The sequence below is a fragment of the Polypterus senegalus genome, chromosome 6 (genome assembly GCF_016835505.1).
Source record: "Polypterus senegalus isolate Bchr_013 chromosome 6, ASM1683550v1, whole genome shotgun sequence".
NCBI classification, from domain to species: Eukaryota; Metazoa; Chordata; class Cladistia; order Polypteriformes; family Polypteridae; genus Polypterus; species Polypterus senegalus.
The window spans coordinates 97,257,252-97,278,869 of NC_053159.1; the positions used below are offsets into that span (position 1 = coordinate 97,257,252).

Sequence of the window (21,618 nt, forward strand, 5' to 3'; positions counted from 1 at the left end):
AGAAACATCCATTAAATTCCGAGGACACTTTGCCACAATATCTCTGAAAAGGATGTTTAGTGATTATATCCATCAATTCGGGGATGCGCCCATTTCAGCAGCATCGGCGAAAGACAGAAACAAAATCCCTGGATGAGGCATCAGCTCATTGCAAGGTGAACACAAGCACACACATACACTAATGTCATTGTAGCCTCACCAAATTCCCAAACATTCATGTCTTTGGATGGAAAACTGAGCCCAATGTGGAAACCCACCAGGATAAACATGCAAACTCCAAGCAGGGATCGCAAGGGACATGACTCCCTGCGAGACAGCAGTGCTACCATTCTGCCACTGTGCCACCCCATATGTGTAACTTTTAACAGTATTAATTATTTAAACAAAGTTAACAATTTATCTGTAAAATGTAACATACATGGTTTAATGCATTTCATCATGAAAGTGATATCAAGTATAAATCTAAGAATTCTAAATGTGCGGAGAGCTGGAATATTATAGATTTAATGTGTTGTGTGTGGCGATCTATTGCTGCTTGCTGCTGCTGTCAGGTCAGGAGGAAGCGGTAGAATCATGTAGCAATTAAAAACTTGGTCCGTTTTAAGATGACGTTTACAACAGTCTGCTTTAATGTTAAAGTAAACTACGAGGTTAAAGTGGACATTTTGAGGTTAAAGCTGAAATTTCCACTTTAATCACAAAATAGACATTTTCATTATGTCCTTATCTTTTTTGTCTGTGGCTCAAATACGCAGCCATACATTCTGATGGTATTGTAAGGTAAAAAAAAAAAGATGTCACAGAAGATGGTATGTGAGACTTTTAAAATATATTGTGTCATTACTTTGGGGAATATACGACACTTGAATATAAAGGCAACATGAATGCATTTGTATGTCGGTATTTTGCTTCACCACATCGAACCATTTATCAAACATTGAGTGCGCATCTCAGCCCTGTAGGATCCTAAAAGCAGCTTGGAGTAGCAGGAAATTCATGCTGGAATTCAGGGTTTGAATGTGGAGATTTATGATGATATTCCAGAAGAAGATGACATGACTGTATTTGGATAAATGTATATTGTTGTACATGAATAAATATAAGATATCCCCTGAAAATAAGCCCTAGTGCATCTTTTGGAGCAAAAATTAATATAAGACCCGGTATTATTTTCGGGGAAACACAGTATCTATACTAATAAAAGGCAAAGCCCTCACTGACTCACTCACTCACTCATCACTAATTCTCTAAATTCCCGTGTAGGTGGAAGGCTGAAATTTGGCAGGCTTATTCCTTACAGCTTACTTACAAAAGTTAAGCAGGTTTCATTTTGAAATTCTACATGTAACGGTTATAACGGTCGACAACATCTACTATGTTGAACTTTCTTATTTATGGCCCCATCTACACGAAATTTGGTAGGCGGCTTCCCTGCGCTAACCAAGACCAATGTACGTACTTATTTCGGTGGTATGACACCACTGTTGGCCGCCATATTGAACTTTTCAACGGTCTTTGTTACTTATGGGCCCATCTTCAAGAAATTTGGTACGCGCTTCCCAACACTAACTGAATCCTACTTATGTACATGTATATGTTCATAGCCTGCAGCCTGGTCACTGTGTAAGGTGGCGTTGGGTCCCTCATCCCAATGCCTCCCACGTTGTTGGCTGCCTGCCTATATAAGGCCGTCTGTCACTCCAGTCACTACATTCCCTTCCTTGCTTCGCCACGGGATTCACGTTTCCCTGCTGATAACTACAGCCTTTTTATTTAATCCACGGCTTCTCTGCTGTTTTATTGTTCGTTTATTACGATTATAGTTATTGTGTAGGTATTTTAGACTTACTTTACATTGTTCAGGTACCCATTTCCTTTATCATTCCAACCGTACCCCTATTAACATGTCTATCGAGGTGATCACCATCGATCAAAGAACTGTGGTTTCCATGCCCAGAGATGGCACCTGCCTTTTCCATTCTCTTTGTTACATATTGCACGGCCATATCAGGCTCACTCTTGATATCCGGAGGAACATTTTGTCTTATGTATTGAATGATTGGGAAAGGTTCAAGGTGTGGACTGATGACGGTACAGGAGATAATTATACTACACAGGAGCACTAGAAGAGTGGAATGCTTAAGCCCTTCACCTATGGTTCTGCATGTGAGTTGATGGCTGCGGCTGAATTTTTCGGTTGTCGCTTTCAAGTGTACCGAAATGGCCAAATATTTTACACCTTTCGACAACCGCCAATGCCTCTTAAACATCTTGGATTGACAGGTGACGATTTCAGTAGTGGAAACTTTGATGTTTATGAATGTTTAAACTCTCAAAAGCTGGATGTGAAGTTATCGATGAAACCGGTTGTATACTTACAACGCTTGACAGATGCCGAATGTCACTTCAACACAAGTCCTACAAATACTGTACTGTCGTAATTGAAACAAACCATGAAATTCAAACCGATTATGACAGCAGCAATCCAAGCTGTGAGATTTGAAACAAGATTACTGTTCACATGGCCAACTGTACGTTGCATGCTCAAGAACAAGCTCAGTGCACAGCTTGGTCATATTACAACCGGAGGGCCGAACTCACAACGTGGTATACAAAGAGATCCTTAACAAATAATTATTGGTATATTTTCTCTCAGTTTAAAAAGGTTTAATTTTCTTCTTAATAAAAATTTTAAGGTAGTACTTTGCAGCTGCGAAGCGCGGGTATTTTGCTAGTATATATATGTATATTATACACACACATATATATATATATATATATATATATATATATATATATATATATATATATATATATATATATATATATTTATACACAGAGCCTTTGCTATTTTTTTTAGTTTTTTCATACAATATTGCTTTTACATTTCTATACTTTGTCTTTATATCTAGGGTGACTGAAGTAATAAAGTAAATATTAAGAGCACCCAGAGCAGTTGGAAGTTTGCCATATGGTTCTAACTGCAGGGTTTATCAGGCTGAGGAGGAGAATGCCACTCAAGAAGGAATAGTGCGGTAAAGTAAGACATCATTGATAAATTGTCTGTAGCCAAGGACGTTGAGCCTTTGTATGTTTAAATATATTCTTGGAGACCGAAGTAATATTTAGGTCTAACATATATTTAAGACATCATATGTTGTCCTTGCCAATGATAAGTAAGTCTCTTGAAGTGAGCCTGTGAATGGGCCATTCATACAGCACTTAAGTGGTTAAAGTGTTAGGGAGTGACAGGCTATGCATGTGTTATTCACATGGCATTTTTGTGGTTAGGATCTGTGTGTATGTGTGTATGTGTATATTTATGTATGTGTGTGTTAATCTTGAGTTGTGAGAGTAGACCAATCTAGTAATGAACCTAAGTAAGTCGAAGGTAATACCACGATAATATAGCAATAACAGAAAGTACCAACACAGATAAAATCATTGACCATAAAAATATAGCCCACACATTGACAGTATGATAAGTCTTTATATTCTACTCAGTTTAAAGAAGATAAGACACAATCTAAAGAGTTTTTCGATCCATTCAGACACCACAACTAGATACTCTTACTGCCCAGGAACTGGACAAACCTCTGACACTCCAAATTGCAGAATGCTACACACTCACTCCAAAGTTGGAATACTGCAGGCTCTGATAGCTACCCAGTGGAACTTTATAAAACATTTTCAAATAGCTAGCTCCACTATTATGAGTAAAGTTTGTTGAAGCTAGAGACAACAAAACTGCCTCAAACTTTTCGCCAAGCATTAATTACTGTCTTTCCAAAGAAAAATAAACACTTGTTACAAAGTGTATCTTATAGACCCATTTCACTTCTGAATAATGATGTTAAGAAACTCTACAAAGTTCTAGCTAGACGGATTGAGAAAATGCTTCCTTCTGTAATATCACAAGCCCAAACCAGATTTATTAAAGGCAGATACAGTGGTGTGAAAAACTATTTGCCCCCTTCATTTCTTATTCTTTTGCAAGTTTGTCACACAAAATGTTTCTGATCATCAAACACATTTAACCATTAGTCAAATATAACACAAGTAAACACAAAATGCTGTTTTTAAATGATGGTTTTATTATTTAGGGAAAAAAATCCAAACCTACATGGCCCTGTGTGAAAAAGTAATTTCCCCTGAACCTAATAACTGGTTGGGCCACCCTTAGCAGCAATAACTGCAATCAAGCGTTTGTGATAACTTGCAATGAGTCTTTTACAGCGCTCTCGAGGAATTTTGGCCCACTCATCTTTGCAGAATTGTTGTAATTCAGCTTTATTTGAGGGTTTTCTAGCATGAACCGCCTTTTTAAGGTCATGCCATAGCATCTCAATTGGATTCAGGTCAGGACTTTGACTAGGCCACTCCAAAGTCTTCATTTTGTTTTTCTTCAGCCATTCAGAGGTGGATTTGCTGGTGTGTTTTGGGTCATTGTCCTGTTGCAGCACCCAAGATCACTTCAGCTTGAGTTGACGAACAGATGGCCAGACATTCTCCTTCAGGATTTTTTGGTAGACAGTAGAATTCATGGTTCCATCTATCACAGCAAGCCTTCCAGGTCCTGAAGCAGCAAAACAACCCCAGACCATCACACTGCCACCACCATATTTTACTGTTGGTATGATGTTCTTTTCTGAAATGCTGTGTTCCTTTTACGCCAGATGTAACGGGACATTTGCCTTCCAAAAAGTTCAACTTTTGTCTCATCAGTCCACAAGGTATTTTCCAAAAGTCTTGGCAATCATTGAGATGTTTCTTAGCAAAATTGAGATGAGCCCTAATGTTCTTTTGCTTAACAGTGGTTTGCGTCTTGGAAATCTGCCATGCAGGCCGTTTTGCCCAGTCTCTTTCTTATGGTGGAGTCGTGAACACTGACCTTAATTGAGGCAAGTGAGGCCTGCAGTTCTTTAGACGTTGTCCTGGGGTCTTTTGTGACCTCTCGGATGAGTCGTCTCTGCGCTCTTGGGGTAATTTTGGTCGGCCGGCCACTCCTGGGAAGGTTCACCACTGTTCCATGTTTTTGCCATTTGTGGATAATGGCTCTCATTGTGGTTCGCTGGAGTCCCAAAGCTTTAGAAATGGCTTTATAACCTTTACCAGACTGATAGATCTCAATTACTTCTGTTCTCATTTGTTCCTGAATTTCTTTGGATCTTGGCATGATGTCTAGCTTTTGAGGTGCTTTTGGTCTACTTCTCTGTGTCCGGCAGCTCCTATTTAAGTGATTTCTTGATTGAAACAGGTGTGGCAGTAATCAGGACTGGGGGTGGCTACGGAAATTGAACTCAGGTGTGATACACCACAGTTAGGTTATTTTTTAACAAGGGGGCAATTACTTTTTCACACAGGGCCATGTAGGTTTGGATTTTTTCTCCCTAAATAATAAAACCATCATTTAAAAACTGCATTTTGTGTTTACTTGTGTTATATTTGACTAATGGTTAAATGTGTTTGATGATCAGAAACATTTTGTGTGACAAACATGCAAAAGAATAAGAAATCAGGAAGGGGGCAAATAGTTTTTCACACCACTGTACTTAGCTTCTAATCTTCAACATTTGTTTAATTTAATATGCTTAGCCATAAATTCTAATACACCAGAGATCCTATTATCTTCGGATGCAGAAAAAGCATTGACATTGTTGAATGCGACTACCTATTCACCGCATTGCACAAATCTGGATTTGGCCAAAACACATGTGCATGGATAAAACTACTTTATACCAGTCCAGGTCTCTTTGCATTAACAACATTATTTCAAACCAATTAAAGCTAGAACATTGCACTCAACAAGGATGCCCCCTATCACCATTGTTTTTTGCAATTGTCATTGAGCCTTTGGCCATTCACTTTCCAAATGATTCAGAGATAAAGAGGATTAACAGTAGTCCTAAATGCACTAGCAGAATTTCAGAAGATATCTGGACTCAAAATTAATTTGAATAAAGGTGTGCTTTTTCCAGTGAACTCTCTTGCACACAATGTTAGACTAGACGCCTTCCCATTTATTTTAGCAGATCAGTTTAAATAATTAGGGGTAAACATCACAAGTAAATATAAAGATCTTTTTCAGAGCATTCCCATACACATTAACAAATAATTCTTTTAAGAAACTAGACTCAATTATAACCTCATTTATTTAGTATTCGAAACATCCACGCAAGGGCAACTCTATGACAACCTAATGCAGCGGGTGGCATGACACTACCTAATTTTCAATTTTATTACTGGGCAGCAAACATATAATTTATAAAGACCTGGAATTTGACACAAATTGATGAATATACACAAGTCTGGCAATAGAAATAAAATCTTACTGTAATTCTTTATATGCCCTGCTTTGTGCCCCAGTAAATACAAATTATTGTCAATATACTAATAATCCACTTGTCTATCAATTACTCAGAATGTGGAACCAATGCAGGAATCACTTTAAGATAGAGACACTTTTATCTGTTGGACCTCTACATGATAATGGCCTTTTTCTACTCTCTCAAATCTACACGGTATTTAACCTTTGGAAAACGTTCAGAATTAAAACACTTTGAGTACTATATATAGACAATGTCTTAAATCTTATGAACAATTACTCTTCAGATTTAACTTGCCATCAACACAGTTTTCCACTACTTTCAAATCAGAAACTCTGTTAAAAGGAACCTGCTCAATTTTCCTCACCTCTCACCCATTTCTGTTCCAGAAGAAACAGTGATCAGCTTGAAGACTCAAACAGCATCTCAATAATATACAAAAATATTTTAAAATCCCGTCCCTTCAAAGATCCCAGGGTATGATGGGGAAAGGTTCATTCAATTAACATCTCAGAAATGAACTAGAAGGTAGCCATGCATAGAATACACACTAGCTCCATATGTGCAAAGTATTCAATCAACCAACTGAAAATCTTTTATTGAGCACATTTACCTCGTTTAAAGTTTTCCAAAATGTATCCATTATGTATCCTAGATTCAACCTGTGAATGTTGCAATCTAGTTCCAGCCTCAATGGGCCACATTTTTTTTGGCGTGAACCAAATTGACATCATTCTGGACAAAAATCTCTGAATGCCTATCAGGCAGCCTTAGACTCATAATCACTCCTAACCCTAACAGCTGTGTTTGGTGTACTCCTGGATGGGCTTAAAGTGGAGAAGGACAAACTGATTGTAATTACTTATACCACATTACTAGCACAGAGACTTACCCTGTTCAACTAGTGGAATCCCAGCCCACCTGTTACACTGTAAGTCTGTTGGCAAATGTGAAATGTGACACTATGTGAAATTGGAAAAAATTAAATTCTCACTTAGAGGATGTGTTCAAATCATTTTTTTTAATATGGCAAAAACTAATTAATACATTTTTACAATGAGCTTTTATATTGGGGGAAAAGAATATTCTCCCTTCTTTGTTCTTTTTAAAGATTTGCTGTTGCTGTTGGCTCTCCTCTCTCTTTCTCTCGGATAGGAGTTGAATCCAGGTTTGTTAAGTTCGACTCGATTGTATGTAATGTTATTTTCTTTGTTGTAAAAGTAAATCTTGATTGTATGGAATGTTATTTTCTTCAAATAATATCTATTAAAAAAGAAATGCTAAGGCCAGTGCGCTTTTTAATTTATATGAAATTATCTACATAAAACTGTAACTAACTATGGTAGCTAGTTAAGTTTATGATGATATTAAATTGTGCAAACAGGCAGAATCATTCCAGATGGACCTGGACAGATTTCAAGCTTCAATAGGTATGTCGGAGATGATGAAAGATTAGAAAAAGTTCAGAGAAGCACAAACAGACTTATTCCTGGATTAAAGTGTTTGAGCTAAGAAGGAAGATTTAAGAAGTATAATGTTTCAGTTTAAGCAAAGAGTAGTTAAGACAGAAGTGTTCATATGAGAGGAATAAGTACAGTGGATCTATTTCTGCAACTTTTAATGCAATGCAGGAAAACAATACAAGACAAAAGAATTGTTGTTCAACTGACAACTGTCTCACCGCCATTTTGGAATGCAGGGCAGGTACTGCCATCTATCTATGTAATAAACTTAATAAGTTATAGTGTAATGAAAATTGCATAATTAGACCTGGACCACCCATTGTGCCACCATGTTGCCCAGTAGCAAAAGTGTTTGATTAGCTGTTTTTTTAATACATTAATTCATAAGGAGGAAATTTAAAGCTTATGCAATATGGAGCCAGGGCCTATTATGATTTAGAACGCACAACTATGAAACTGTAAAGTCAAGCCAATGTGTACAAATTCTCTAAGCTTGTAAATGGGGGTATGCAGTATAACAAAAAAATGATTATTTGACCTCAGACAGTCACAATGAAGCCATACTAATACAGAACAAGGAGACTCAAGAATGCAAGAGTATTAAAGAGTTGTTATTAGAGGTATTATGGTCACAAACATTTTGTTTTAACTTCAAAACTGAGAGGTTGCTTCACTATGATGTGTTTGTATCCTGGTAACAGATGTTAAAACTGATACACTAACAAAATTCAAGCAAGCGTAGACTTAGAGACCTCCGGGCTTCAGCTGTTGAGGAAGTTAAGCAAAAATGTTGAGGACCATGCAGGTTTATAGCATCACTCTCAGAACAGTCCTATCAAAAAGCTAACACAAAGATACACAACTGTGAACAGCAGGGCAATGGAAGATATTGTTGTTCACACACAAAGCATTTTTGAATAACAGCTGATCAACACAATATATTGTATTTCCTCTAATTGTGTTGAAGGACATATTTAATACATACATTTTACCTTATGACTAAATAAACTTGTGGTCATGGGTGGACTCTCTGAAGCTTCAAGACAGTTCAGGAGGTCATTCTGCCTCCCAGCAGGACCAATTGAATATTTGTAACTATTTTACAATGCCAGAAAACCTGGGGGCTTTGTCACATGAACAGGGTAATGTCTACTATGTCTGTTTTTCAATGAGGTAAAAGTTGACTTGTGGATTTCCTCAGCAGTACCATTAGAGGTGTGTTGTGGGCCTTCTTTAGGCATGAAGGTTGAGTTATTCACAGTAATATGAGCAAAGGGCAACACTGTAGGATTGTCAGGTGCCACTACCTACTCTGGCTTATTTAACTTTGATGACCCCTCTGCTGAGAGGCTCTTTAGGCAGTTGATCCCAGTACCTCTTTTCTAAGTTAAATAATTCTTCAAGGTATCTCACTATTCTATGAACAATTAGCCTAATGAATACTGCATAAAAAAACTCATGGGCCAGGGCTTGAATTTCAGAACAGGATTGCAGGGATCAGGTACTGTATATCATTTCAAAATCTGCATGGTTCAACTTGAGAAAACCTGCTCTTTCAAGATAAAAAAGACCTTTTGTTTTCTACATTTTTATCCAAAAATAAAATTAGTTCAGAAATAAAAATACTTGATTTGTGCAAGCCCTGACATCATGATCATGTGATCAGTCATTTCAATCTTTAGCATCTTGTGTTTGAATGAGGGTGTTAAGAATGATGTGATTCCCTGGGGGTCTGCAGTTTTGACATCTTCCATATCCTGGGACCAAGATGGACTAGGACAATGATGACATGAACAACAATGTCTGATGCAAAATGCATACTGTCTTTATTTAAAACAAAGCAATCCATGTGCAAAAAGTGCAGGGCCGTTCAACATCTTCATCAATAAATAATTCATAAAAATGGTGCATTTCTGGAACTTAAAAGACAAATAAATAAATCCCATAAATATGTTAAAATCAAAAATAAAAGTAGAGTCAGGATCAACTTAATGTTCATCCTCTGAAACCAGTGCACCCCCCACCTATGTCCTTTCTCCCCTGCTCACCATTATTCCAATTATGTAACTGAAGTGGCACATGCTCCAGAATCCTCCCAATCGCACAATGGACACTGTAGGGAGCCATTTTGGTAACTCAGATAGATAGATAGATAGATAGATAGATAGATAGATAGATAGATAGATAGATAGATAGATAGATAGATAGATAGATAGATAGATAGCAGTTTATTTTTACCAAACAAGAAATGAAAAACTTTGCAAGAGTTCAACGAAAATAATATTATAACAAACCCCCAGAGCGCAAACAAGACCCTCTAGCTTAGATAATAAGAGAATTGCTGCTGCTGTCAATAACAGGCTTGTAGGTGGAAGTAAACTGTGGTCAGTCCTTCCCAGTTATACTCTTCCCTGGTCCACAAGCACCATTAACAAAAAAGATTCACATTAAGTAAAGCTACCCTGCCGGGAGAATTTACAACCAATAAAGTTTAACGTTTTTTTCTTACAAACCACAGTCCAACTGAAATTTCCTTCTCTGAATGTGTATACCAATGCTTGCCATGAGCCAGCAAAACTTACTTGCAATTGCTCAGAAAAGTTAAATCGGGAGCAATGTCAACTGTTCTGCTTCAGTCACTCCTTAATGGATCAGCAACTTAAAAGACTACATTTTTTTTTATCCTCTGTCTTCACCACAGAGACACAAAGCTTAGGCTGCAAACTGGTTTTAATTACTTAAGTTAGAAAATAACAGAAACCAGATAAGCCACCACCTTTCCTTTTATTTTTTTGGAAACTACATAAGTAGAAAAATGTTAAGGACAATGGCTCATCTCTCTATTATAAAAAAAAAATCTTGGAAGGCTTCGAAGGAGACAAGACGTGATTTTCTTGGAGCTACTTTAACGCCCCGTGAGACAAAGCAGTGAGACAAAAGGACAGCTGGTGTACAGTCTTTTAAAATGTTTTAAGCACAGCGCAACATGCAGATCATGCAGCTCGGCGGCAGCAGCAGCAGGAAGCAAACAAGTAGCAGATTGAGCAAATAGGAAGTATTAAAAATAAATGTATTTGTTTCCCATTGTATCACCACTCAGCCCCCTCTTCACAACGTAAGTGGTAGAGACGTGAAGTGGCTAATTTGCCAAATATCAAGAAATAAAAAATGAATGAAAATAAATGAAATGAACATAACAATCTCTTTAACTTGTATATCCAGTTAACCAAACCCGGGGGTGGGCCAGCGAAGTGAGCAGGGGAAGGAGCCCCCTAGTTATAATTAAAAAACAGGAATGCAATCTTTTCTGTTGTAATGTTTTCTAATGTTTTCTTATTAAAATAAATTATGATTGATTTTTTATTCAACCTTAGGTGTTTACAGTGGCAATTGCACATGACTCCAAACAAATAACTAAACCTGTATAAATGTGTAAAGAATGGTAAAATATTGTTTCCAAACTTCAATGATAGTGTCTGCCAAATCTCCACCTGAAAAACAAGACAAGTATCTGTGTATCAATGTGTTCGTCCGGTTGTTATATCTCTATTATATTGTGATGCGTGAGTCACTGTCCTTCACCCGAGAGAAAACACCAAGTCCAAAGACTTCAACAAAACCATCTTTATTCCAATCAAAGCAGGAACAGTCAGGGTATTTATTCAATACACACAGACACAGCAAGTGAGCAGGGATGGGGCCAGGTTATACTGTATGTCTGCATCACGGTCGTGTTACGTGGGGAGGCGGTGAACTTGCAGTTGCCTCAGTGGCACTGCAAACCTGTGGTTGCCTCGGCGTAGGACAAGCAACACTCTACAGATGTGTCAACCGCTTTTTGGAGTGCAATACCATTGGGGAGAATCTCAAAAGAGCTAAAAAATCTCACAATATGCAATGCATTTTATTACCACAAATCTTTGTGAAACACCATTTGTTGAAATGAAAAATTCAATGTATTTAATTACAACATGCATTACAAAACATATTCCAATAGATTATGCAGTGCAAACATTAATGCTGAGTACACTGAGGTCTACGTAGGTTACTTACTGTAAGTTTCAACCTGTCTTAGACAGGTAGCACAGCTAGTATAATCATAGTAATATGAACAATGAAATTGACTGCTCAGTCATTAAGGCATTAATCTAACAGATACACTGCAAAAAATAAATCTTGCATGTGTGAAAAATAATAAAAAATAGCTAACTATAGGCAAAATAATCATTACCCATCCATCCATCCATTTTCCAACCCGTTGAAACCGAACACAGGGTCACGGGGGTGTGCTGGAGCAAATCCTAGCCAACACAGGGCACAAGGCAGGGACCAATCCTGAGCAGGGTGCCAACCCACCACAGAAATAATCATTACTTTAATTAATAAAGATGGGTTTTACCCTTTTTATTGATTATTTAATTCTAATACAATAAAATAATTAACAATGTTAACTTATTATTTTTCTTAAAATGTAAACTTTTTTATAACTTATTCTAAGCAAAAAAAACTATACTGTGAATTGAACCAATTTAATTTAACTTAAATTTAATGTCTAATAAGAGCTATTTTGCTACGAATGTGTAAGTATAAAGCATATTAATTCCGTAATGAATAACTAGTATTTCATTTCGTATACTTACAGACATAAGCATTTGTTGTTTTCACGAAACCTTTCCCTTCATGTGGGAAACATGGCAAACAAGGTAGCATCTTTCTAACAACCTACCTCGTTGGTTTGCGTTAAAAAGCAAGCACATTTCTTGGATAGTTACATATGTTCATATATATATATATATATATACTGTATATATATATATATATATATATATATATATATTTATCGTTTAAAACATCGTTTAAAACTTTTATTTTACACAGAAAAAGAAAATGACACTTTGAGATAAGTTTGAGAACGCTATGGCGTTTGTCCTAAACTACGACCTGTAAATAACATAAGACGTTTGCCTAACCGTCACGGTATTATTTGACCTCTTATTTAATTAGTGTTCTACATAGGTAATGTATTTTCTGGTTGATTTTTAACACTGTGATTTATTTAACAATGTTTGATTTCTTACGTCCTACTTTATTTCAGGATTTTCAAAATCGCATGCTGCAGTGGTTCTCAACCTGTGGGTCGGGCCCCCCTAGGGAGGGCGCGAAGTAACAAAAGCGCGAAGATGTGAAAAAAGAAAACAAGAATCAAAAATATGAAAAAAAAAACATCTGTTGAAACCAAAACAAATTAACTTAAACTACATTCTAATACTACTGTAGAACAATAAATACAGAGTTAGATAAATGTCGATAAAAGTTAAGTAGGTATAATAAAATATGAATCTACATTTCAAAAAAATGTTAGGTGGGGCGCGATTAAAACTGTTATGAAAACTCGGGTCGCAAATACTTAAAGGTTGAGAAACGCTGGCATACAAAAGTAGTGGAAAAGGCAGCCATTCATTTAAGCGGATATGTTGGTGTAAATGCAGGAAGTGTTTGAAGAGCGCCATCTGCCTCAGGATTTTACTCTTTCACTCTACATTTATTTCCCTTTTACCACTCATTCCTGGGACATTATTTGATTGAGATATACTTTTTGAAGAAAGTTTTAAAAAATAAAAGAACACTTTCATTGACATTTGAATGTCAGTAATTCAGTAAAAATTATCCTCAGACATTTGATTTAATTTTCCTTTGAAAATATAACTCCGTTGTTGTGACTATCTGTGTATGTTCAAATAAATCAAGATTTATGGATTTTTAGTATTTATGTGTTATAGAGTCATTACTGTCCAGCGCTGCATTATTACAAATTTTTTTTGAGTACTGTAATTCAAATGAAAATCAGAGTAAAATAAAACCATTTTTGCCACTACTTATGTTTAATCAAACTCATTTATTTTAGGTAAATTTGAGTAAATTAATAAATTAAGTTTACCCAATAGTGCAGTATATTAAATCTACTCAAAAATATTGCTTGTAATTTGTTGCTTATTTTTTTAAGTACTTTTAATGCATAATTTTTTACAGCTCTTTTATGATAATATATATCAGTAACTACAAAACACATCTCTTTACAAGTCCTTACATTTTTAGATAGTAAGCATGTGTGAGCTGTTAGTGGACTTAAGGAAAAGCAATGCAATCCAATGACTTCCACTAAGGTACCCCTTTTCTCATCATCAGTCATTGTGATAGAATATGTTTAGACTGCTGCAAAGAAGCAGAGATCCTAAAGATGGCCACTGATCACAGTATTCAGGCAAAATGAATATCATGTCACTATAACAGGAAACGTTTTTTGTAAAGTACATTTTATATTAGGTTGCTGTTTTTACTTGGGATCATTCTTTTCTCCTACAATTTAAATAAAATTATATTTAAATTACATTTTTTTTTTCATACTGTGTTTTTACGTTTCCCAGAACTGCTCATGAGGTCAAATAAACAGATCAGAGACCCAGTATCATGCTTTAAAAGTCACAGGGAATTAAAAAAAATGACATTCAGCCATAATGCTAGATTTCAGCCAAGTTCCCAAAGAATATCAAGTCTGAAAGAACTACATCTCCTGTTTACTCACGGCATGTTCTCTTCATAAAAGGTGTTCTCTTCCCTTATTATTTCTGTAAGACAAGAAATAAGTAATGAAAAACAGAAGCAAATGGTCTGAATGAGCTTAAGCACTTTGCTCTGTCTTAGATGATTTACTTAGAAACAAAGATTTCAATGTTTACATGAGACTGGCTTTCATATTTCAAGTTTCATCCATCCATCCATTCTCCAACCCGCTACAGTATATCCTAACTACAGGGTCACGGGGGTCTGCTGGAGCCAATCCCAGCCAACACGGGGCGCATGGCAGGAACAAATCCTGGGAAGGGCCAGCCCACCGCAGTATTTTAAGTTTATTTAACAGAAATCCTTAAAGCTCCTTATTTAATATGCACAGCTAAGTCACAGTATATAAAGAAATGACAAAGAAGTCATAGATGCTCTGTGGAAAATAGAAGGTGGACTCTTATACTTTAGCACAAAAGCAATTCCTATATGTGAAACAAGGTATTTGCTTTGGAAAGTAAATGACACTTTTGTATGTTGTAAGGATGATAACGCTGTGCACTTAAATTCACATTGATACAAGTCAGAACCGTACACATTATGAAGTTGTTACTTAGCCTGTTACATAAGTCTGTTTTCAATGTTATTATTATTATTATTGTTGTTGTTATTTTCTTTCTTGCTGTTTATTTCCATATTGCTCTTGTTTTAGGTTATAAGAAGTTAATCTTTGATGATGAAAATAGATAGATAGATAGATAGATAGATAGATAGATAGATAGATAGATAGATAGATAGATAGATAGATCTTTATTTATCTCTATGGAAAAATTAACCATTTTACAGAGGTTCAAGAAACATTATAACAAACAATACTGACAACAGCACCCCTCCAGCACACACACAATTTACATAAAAGAAGAAGAAAACATCCAACTTAGGTAAAGAGCATAGAGAAGGCATTGTGAGCCATTATGCAGGCACATTGCTTGACACACTTCTGCTGAATAATTGTCTGGCTGAAAGTCCACAGTATTAGTGTGTCAGAGAGAGGATGTACAGCATTGTTCACAATGGCACTCAGTTTTGTCTTCATTCTCTACTTTGCTACGACCTTCAGGGAGTCCAGAGTTTGTCTCATGAGTACGTTTTGCCTTCTTAATCAGCTTGTTGATTTGGTTCACTTGTCTTGAAGTGATGTTACTGGCCATGCATACCAAATTGCACTGGCTGTCATAAAGTTACAGTACAGAACATGTAAATAATGTCACTGCCTACATTAAAAGAATGCAGTCTCCTAAAAAAAGGAGTCTGTTCTGCCTTTTCATATTTACAGTAATTGTACTGTGTTACTTGACCAGTCTCGTCCCCTTAAACATTACACCCTATTAGTGTAGAATCATCGGAGAATTTCTGCAAGTGACATGACCTGGTGTTATATTTGTACTCCGAGGTTTACAGAGTCAACAGAAAAGGAGACAGGATTGCTCCTTGTGGTGTTCCAGTGTTGCTCATATGCACATAACAGATACAGTCCTCGAGTCTCACAAACTGCTGTCTGCCTGACAGATTGTCCATTATTCAGGACATTCATACCCACCTGCATATCCCTGAGTTTACCTCTTATTGAAGAGAAAGTCAAAAAACATAATCCTTATATGTCTATATTGTGATAAAAGTAATCCCGAAAGGCAAAGCTGTCTGTATTTTATTTGAGTTACTTAAAAGAAAAATTCTTAAATGATTAAAACTACTTAGTATTCGGGTATTGTATCAAAGCACAAGCCACCATTTCTCAATATTTTTTGACTACATTGTTCATTTTACACAGTAGAATTACCAGAGTAAACCCTCACTATGCACTTTAAAAAGCAAAATAATAGCAAGCGCAGGAGTTTTGGAAAAAGATGCCTTCAAATTATTGAAGAAAATATGTTAGTACTGGAGAAAGGACATCAGTTAGTCATTAATAAAAGAACTGTGGTGTGTATCTGCACCAAAAGACTGGATTCTGGCAGTTACAATGGCTTATGCAATCAGTTTACAAACTCAGAAACCCCTTCAGTTTTATACTCATAAATATTAAATTATCCTTCTTGTCTTCCACTTTGTTCCTAAACAAGAGTAAGCCTTAGACTTCCTCTTGACATTCTAATAAACACATCCATACTTGTCCATACTAGAGGCGTTTAGAGTCACTCATGTCTGTATATCCTAACAAAATATGCTGAAGACCCCAAATAACAGTCAGTCAGGCACTAATAAAAGTAGCAGGATCAGATGTTCACCCAGATAGACTGCCTCTCAGAAAATATGAACACACTAACATAAAGATCAAACAAACAAAAACCCTCTCATTATACTTGTGCTGCCTGTGTTTATGGTTAAGCCTGGAGTTAAATTTACCTTTTCATGACAGGCTGACAAATGCCCTGTTGTTCTGTTAGTGCGTACCGTGCTGAACCAATTCTTATGTGCCTGAAAAGGGCACTGCCTTCTTTTGACTCTTTAAATTCATTACATTGCGGACTGGTCCTTGTCTTGTATTTATCAAACATGGTCTTCATCTCACAGTATACTAGTATATATCTTTTAAATGTTTGAAACAATTGTTTCTAAAAAGTATTGTCAGCTTGAATGCTTTTACTAAAGAGCTTATTTATGATGTGTGACATGCTAGAAGAGCCCTGCGGTGGGCTGGCACCCTGCCTGGGATTTGTTCCTGCCTTGCGCCCTGTGCTGGCTGGGATTGGCTCCAGCAGACCCCCGTGACCCTGTGTTAGGATGTAACGGGTTGGAAAATGACTGACTGACTGACATGCTACAAATATGTTCTATCCATCAAAACACTAATTCATCCTTCTGTTTTTGGATCCACTTATTCTACTTCATTGTTGTCTTTCCTGGAGCAACTGTGGAACACAAAAGCTGTGCGAATTAAGTCACCGAGTATCTTTCAAAGAGCTGAATTCTGCTAAGAATCTAAACTTTAATTGTAATAAGCTAGTCTACAAATGTTTTGATCATTAGTTTATGTAACAAAGATTCGCCTGCTGGAGAATACTTATGAGCTAGCTTTATAGTGGTTATTGCTGAAAGTAAAAAAGCAAACTGAGAACTAATTAGTTTCTAATGGTAGTCACTTACAAGCAGATGCCAAATAAAAAATAAAGCCTGTTAAATTCTAATTTTCATTTGAGTATTTCCATACAGATATTGAAATGACCGTCAAATCGTGTTTTGCTTGTTTTTGAAGTGACCGTTGCAAGACAAACGTAAAATATATTTTAAGCTCAAGGGGTCGCCTTATCTGTTTTATCAAATGAGAACCTTGACTAAGAGGGGCAAATGTTGTTACTAGATAGATAGATAGATAGATAGATAGATAGATAGATAGATAGATAGATAGATACTTTATTAATCCCAAGGGGAAATTCACATAATCCAGCAGCAGTATACTGATTGTTATCTAAACAGAAAAAATATATCACTTGGTCTCTGCTTAAAATGAAAAGCTGAATAGAAAAAATGTCTAATATTTTACTTTGGCTAAAAATACAGCTAGAATATTCAATAAATTTAGATTTTTGCCATTAAGCACTTTTAAACTTTTGCCAAAAATGTAAAAATCAGATTTGGTTAGTCTGCATATACAGAATTTATTGTTGGTTATTACATTTTTCAGAGAGCCTTTTAAGCAGTAAAAATGCTTTATACAGACGATTGGTATAAGACTGCATTCTGCTGGGGCAATGTTTAAAAAGTTTCTTTATGGTAGTGTCAAACTTTTCAGGATTAGTATGTGTGCTTTGCAAGTTAAATGAAATAAGGTTAGCATCTTGTAATACGTGTCTAATTGTATGCTCACTTATCAGTGTTAGTTGTGAAATAATTGTTAAACATAGGACATTTAGAAAAAATAAATACAATGTAGCATGGCTGCTATAATAATTAACAAACATCTATCTTTGCATCATGTTTTTATATCTTTGCTATGTTTATATTCCTCAAAATTTATTTTTGTTGATGATGATGATGATGGTGAAACACTATCATGATCAGGTTAGCTTATTATACTGAATCTTTTTCTTCTGTTCTCCATAGTCCTGTCCTGGCAATCCTTTGGGGTGAGATCCATTCTTTTCATATCATCTGACACTTGACCTCCACCTTCTTCACTCAATTAGCTCTTCCATGATAAGATGTAAAACTGAGGTTCTAACTCTCTGTGGTCATAAAGATTCCTATGCATTTTTTGTACAATGTAGGGTGTTTCCCGGTGTCCTGACTAAATTGTCCATCGCAGCCTGGTCATTCCAGCTCCCTACTCATCCCCTGTCTCTAACTGGCTAACTATCTCTCTCACCCCTTCACCACTTAATAACTAATGTGTGGTGATCGTACTGGTGGACGAATGGCTGCTGGCACAATCCAAGTGGCTGCTGCACATTTATGGTGGTGATGGTGGTTGAAGTGGCTTCCCTCTCTCAATGTAGAGTGCTTTGAGTGTCTTGAAACGCACATACATAAAATGTGTTCTTCTTCTCCATCCTTTTGCTCAACTTGCCCAAACTACCCTTGTCTGGTTCTTCTCAGCACAATATCTGCTGCCTATACACCAAGTACCTCTCTTAGTTCAACATTCATCTTCCTCTCAATTCATGATACTCCACATGAGCCTGATCATTCTCATCTCCAACTTCGTTTCCTGTTCACCTTCATCAGCCATTTCTCACACCCATAGATCATGCTGCTCCTCAAACAGCTTTCAAAAAACATTACCCTTTAGAAGCCAGAAAAGGGGACAGCTCCTAGAATTTCTTCCATGCACCTCCTATCTTTGCTGTCTTTGCTGGAAATCTCTCTGCACTCAACAAAATAGCTTAATTGCAGATATGAAAATTTACATGTACTGCTTACAAATCCTGCACTCCTCTGTCAAACTTTCTACAAGCAAAGGTTGCACTTGCAGCTGGCAGACTACCATTAACACCACTACATCTTTTATGCACCCACTTCTGACAATCATCGGTAGATTGGACTGAGTTTCTCCCAACACCTTTAACACACACACCTCCTACCTCTTCACTTTCAACCATCACTTTGGTCTCTCCTGTGTTTACCTTGAGGACTTTCGCTTCCAAACTTAATAGTACGGTAGTATCCTCTCCTTTAGTTATGCCTCATTTTTTTGCCATCAAAACAAGGTCACTGGCATGCAAGAGCTATCATAGTAATCCTTTAAACACTTCTCTGGTTATAACCTTTGTCACAATCACTTGTCTTTGCTCAATAAATAAACAATCATTTCCAAGAACTTCAAATTTTTGATTTCACTCCTTCATGAAGTTTACGAAGACTTACATGATCCAATGACCCTTCCTTGTTTAATGGTTATTTACTCTATCTAATGTTTCTAGCCTCTGCCACATGATCTCAAAAGAAAAATAAAATTAATGACAAATATTTTTTATGAGCAGGCATTTATGTTGGGCACAGACTGTTCATGTTATAGGCTAGAAAACTCAAACACATTACAGAAAAATTATTTGTGAAGCAATTCAAAATTCAAACAAGGCTCAGAGACTAGTGTGAGAGAACTGGACTTAGCAATAGAAAAAATGAGAAATCTGCAGAAAACAGATGTGATTTACAGCCTGAAATCTCAACATTTTTTTCAATAAATCACCCTTAGATAACAGAGAGTGAGAATTCTCATTAAAGTTAAATTCTCATTTAATGTGCCACAAAAATACAGTACAAGTTTCTAAGTACGATAAATAGAAAATATTCATCTATACATATAAAGGAGAGTTGGGATCCGAGAGACTGTGTTTGTGTGTTTGTGGAAGGATTGAGAGTTAACACGGGTGGGGGAGTCACGCCATCATCTCCCCTCCCATTCACCTCATTTCATTCACTTCATTTCGCTCCAAGCTGAGCTCCGCACCTCACGCGGTCTTTCCGTTCTTTTTCCTTAGTGTTCAGTCCTCTCTCCATTACTGAGTTATGTATATAAAGGAGAGTTGGGATCTGAGAGACTGTGTTTGTGTGTTTGTGGAAGGATTGAGAGTTAACGCGGGTGGGGGAGTCACGTCATCATCTCCCCTCCCATTCACCTCATTTCATTCACTTCATTTCGCTCCAAGCTGAGCTCCGTAGCTGATGCGGTCTTGCCGTTCTTTTTCCTTAGTATTTAGTCCTCTCTCCTTTACTGATTTACTGTTTACTAGACGCAGTACTTACTGAATAGTATTTTTTCCTTTGGTGTTTCTACTTAGTGTTTCGTAGTGTTTAGTAGATGCGGTGTGCCAGTGTTCCCGGCGGTGTGGTTTACTGTTACTTTCTACTTCGTTTTTGTACTTTAGTGTTTAGTAGACTTTTACTTTATCTCATTTACTGTTGTTTTTTGCTGTTGTTCCCGGCGCTGTTGCCCTTTTTTACTTTATCTCATTTAGTGTTTGGTAGACATTTACTTTATCTCATTTACTGTTGTTCCCGGTGGTGTTGCCGTTTTTCCGGTTTCTATTTTTTATATAGCATGTGCACGAATTAGTCATAGAGAAAATGTATATATTTTGGCTCCAGGAGGACAAACCAAAAATGTTGTATATAAAGAAGCTCTATAAGTCGCATGTAGATACATAATTATTCCAACTACAGCAACTGCAGCGAAGCGCACGTGGTCTGCTAGTGTATTATATGTTTTCTAAATTGGCATGTCATGCAAATTTGTTATGTTTCCTGAACATCTGAAGTCTCTTTGTGTATAATACTTGCACAAAGTAGAAATTCTTAAAGAAATATCACAAAAAATATTAGCCATCTAATTTTAAGGAAGAGTAAGCTCTAGAAGAGAGAATCTGCATCCTTGTAGATTGCAAGAGCCATGCCTGTTTAGTTGGCTAAGCCATAAATAACACCTGGAGGAAGGTAATAAAGAAAAAACCCTCTTCAGTTTTCCTAAAAAGAGAAAACTATATCAAATTCATGAGAAGAAAGGTCAATCATTTTCCACTGGATTACACACTCTGCCAGCTACATTAAATAGAAAGACTGTGTTGTATTAGACTGGGCGGATATGTCTGTGTTTAAAAGGCGATTTCTGCCATGCTAAACAGTCAATGCTAGAAGACAATGAATGAACTGAGCATTTAGAAATAGAAAGTATTTAAATTATTGATTCATTGTATTCAAAGTAAAGACTCAGTTAACTTTGGAGAAACTAAAGCATCCTGGCATATTGTGTTAGGGAAAGAATGTCTTTC

General features: G+C 36.5%; 1 protein-coding gene across 4 annotated transcripts in view; it reads right to left on the bottom strand.

The window, feature by feature from the left end:
• Window positions 1–21,618, bottom strand: part of LOC120531316 (linker for activation of T-cells family member 2-like) — a 100,948-nt gene that overhangs the window by 47,615 nt on the left and 31,715 nt on the right. For all 4 annotated transcript variants that reach the window (XM_039756606.1, XM_039756605.1, XM_039756602.1 and 1 more), the window contains one exon: window positions 14,373–14,415. In XM_039756606.1, the coding sequence (XP_039612540.1) occupies window positions 14,373–14,377 (5 nt within the window). In that variant the 5' untranslated portion in view covers window positions 14,378–14,415. The remainder of the gene's footprint in view (window positions 1–14,372; window positions 14,416–21,618) is intronic.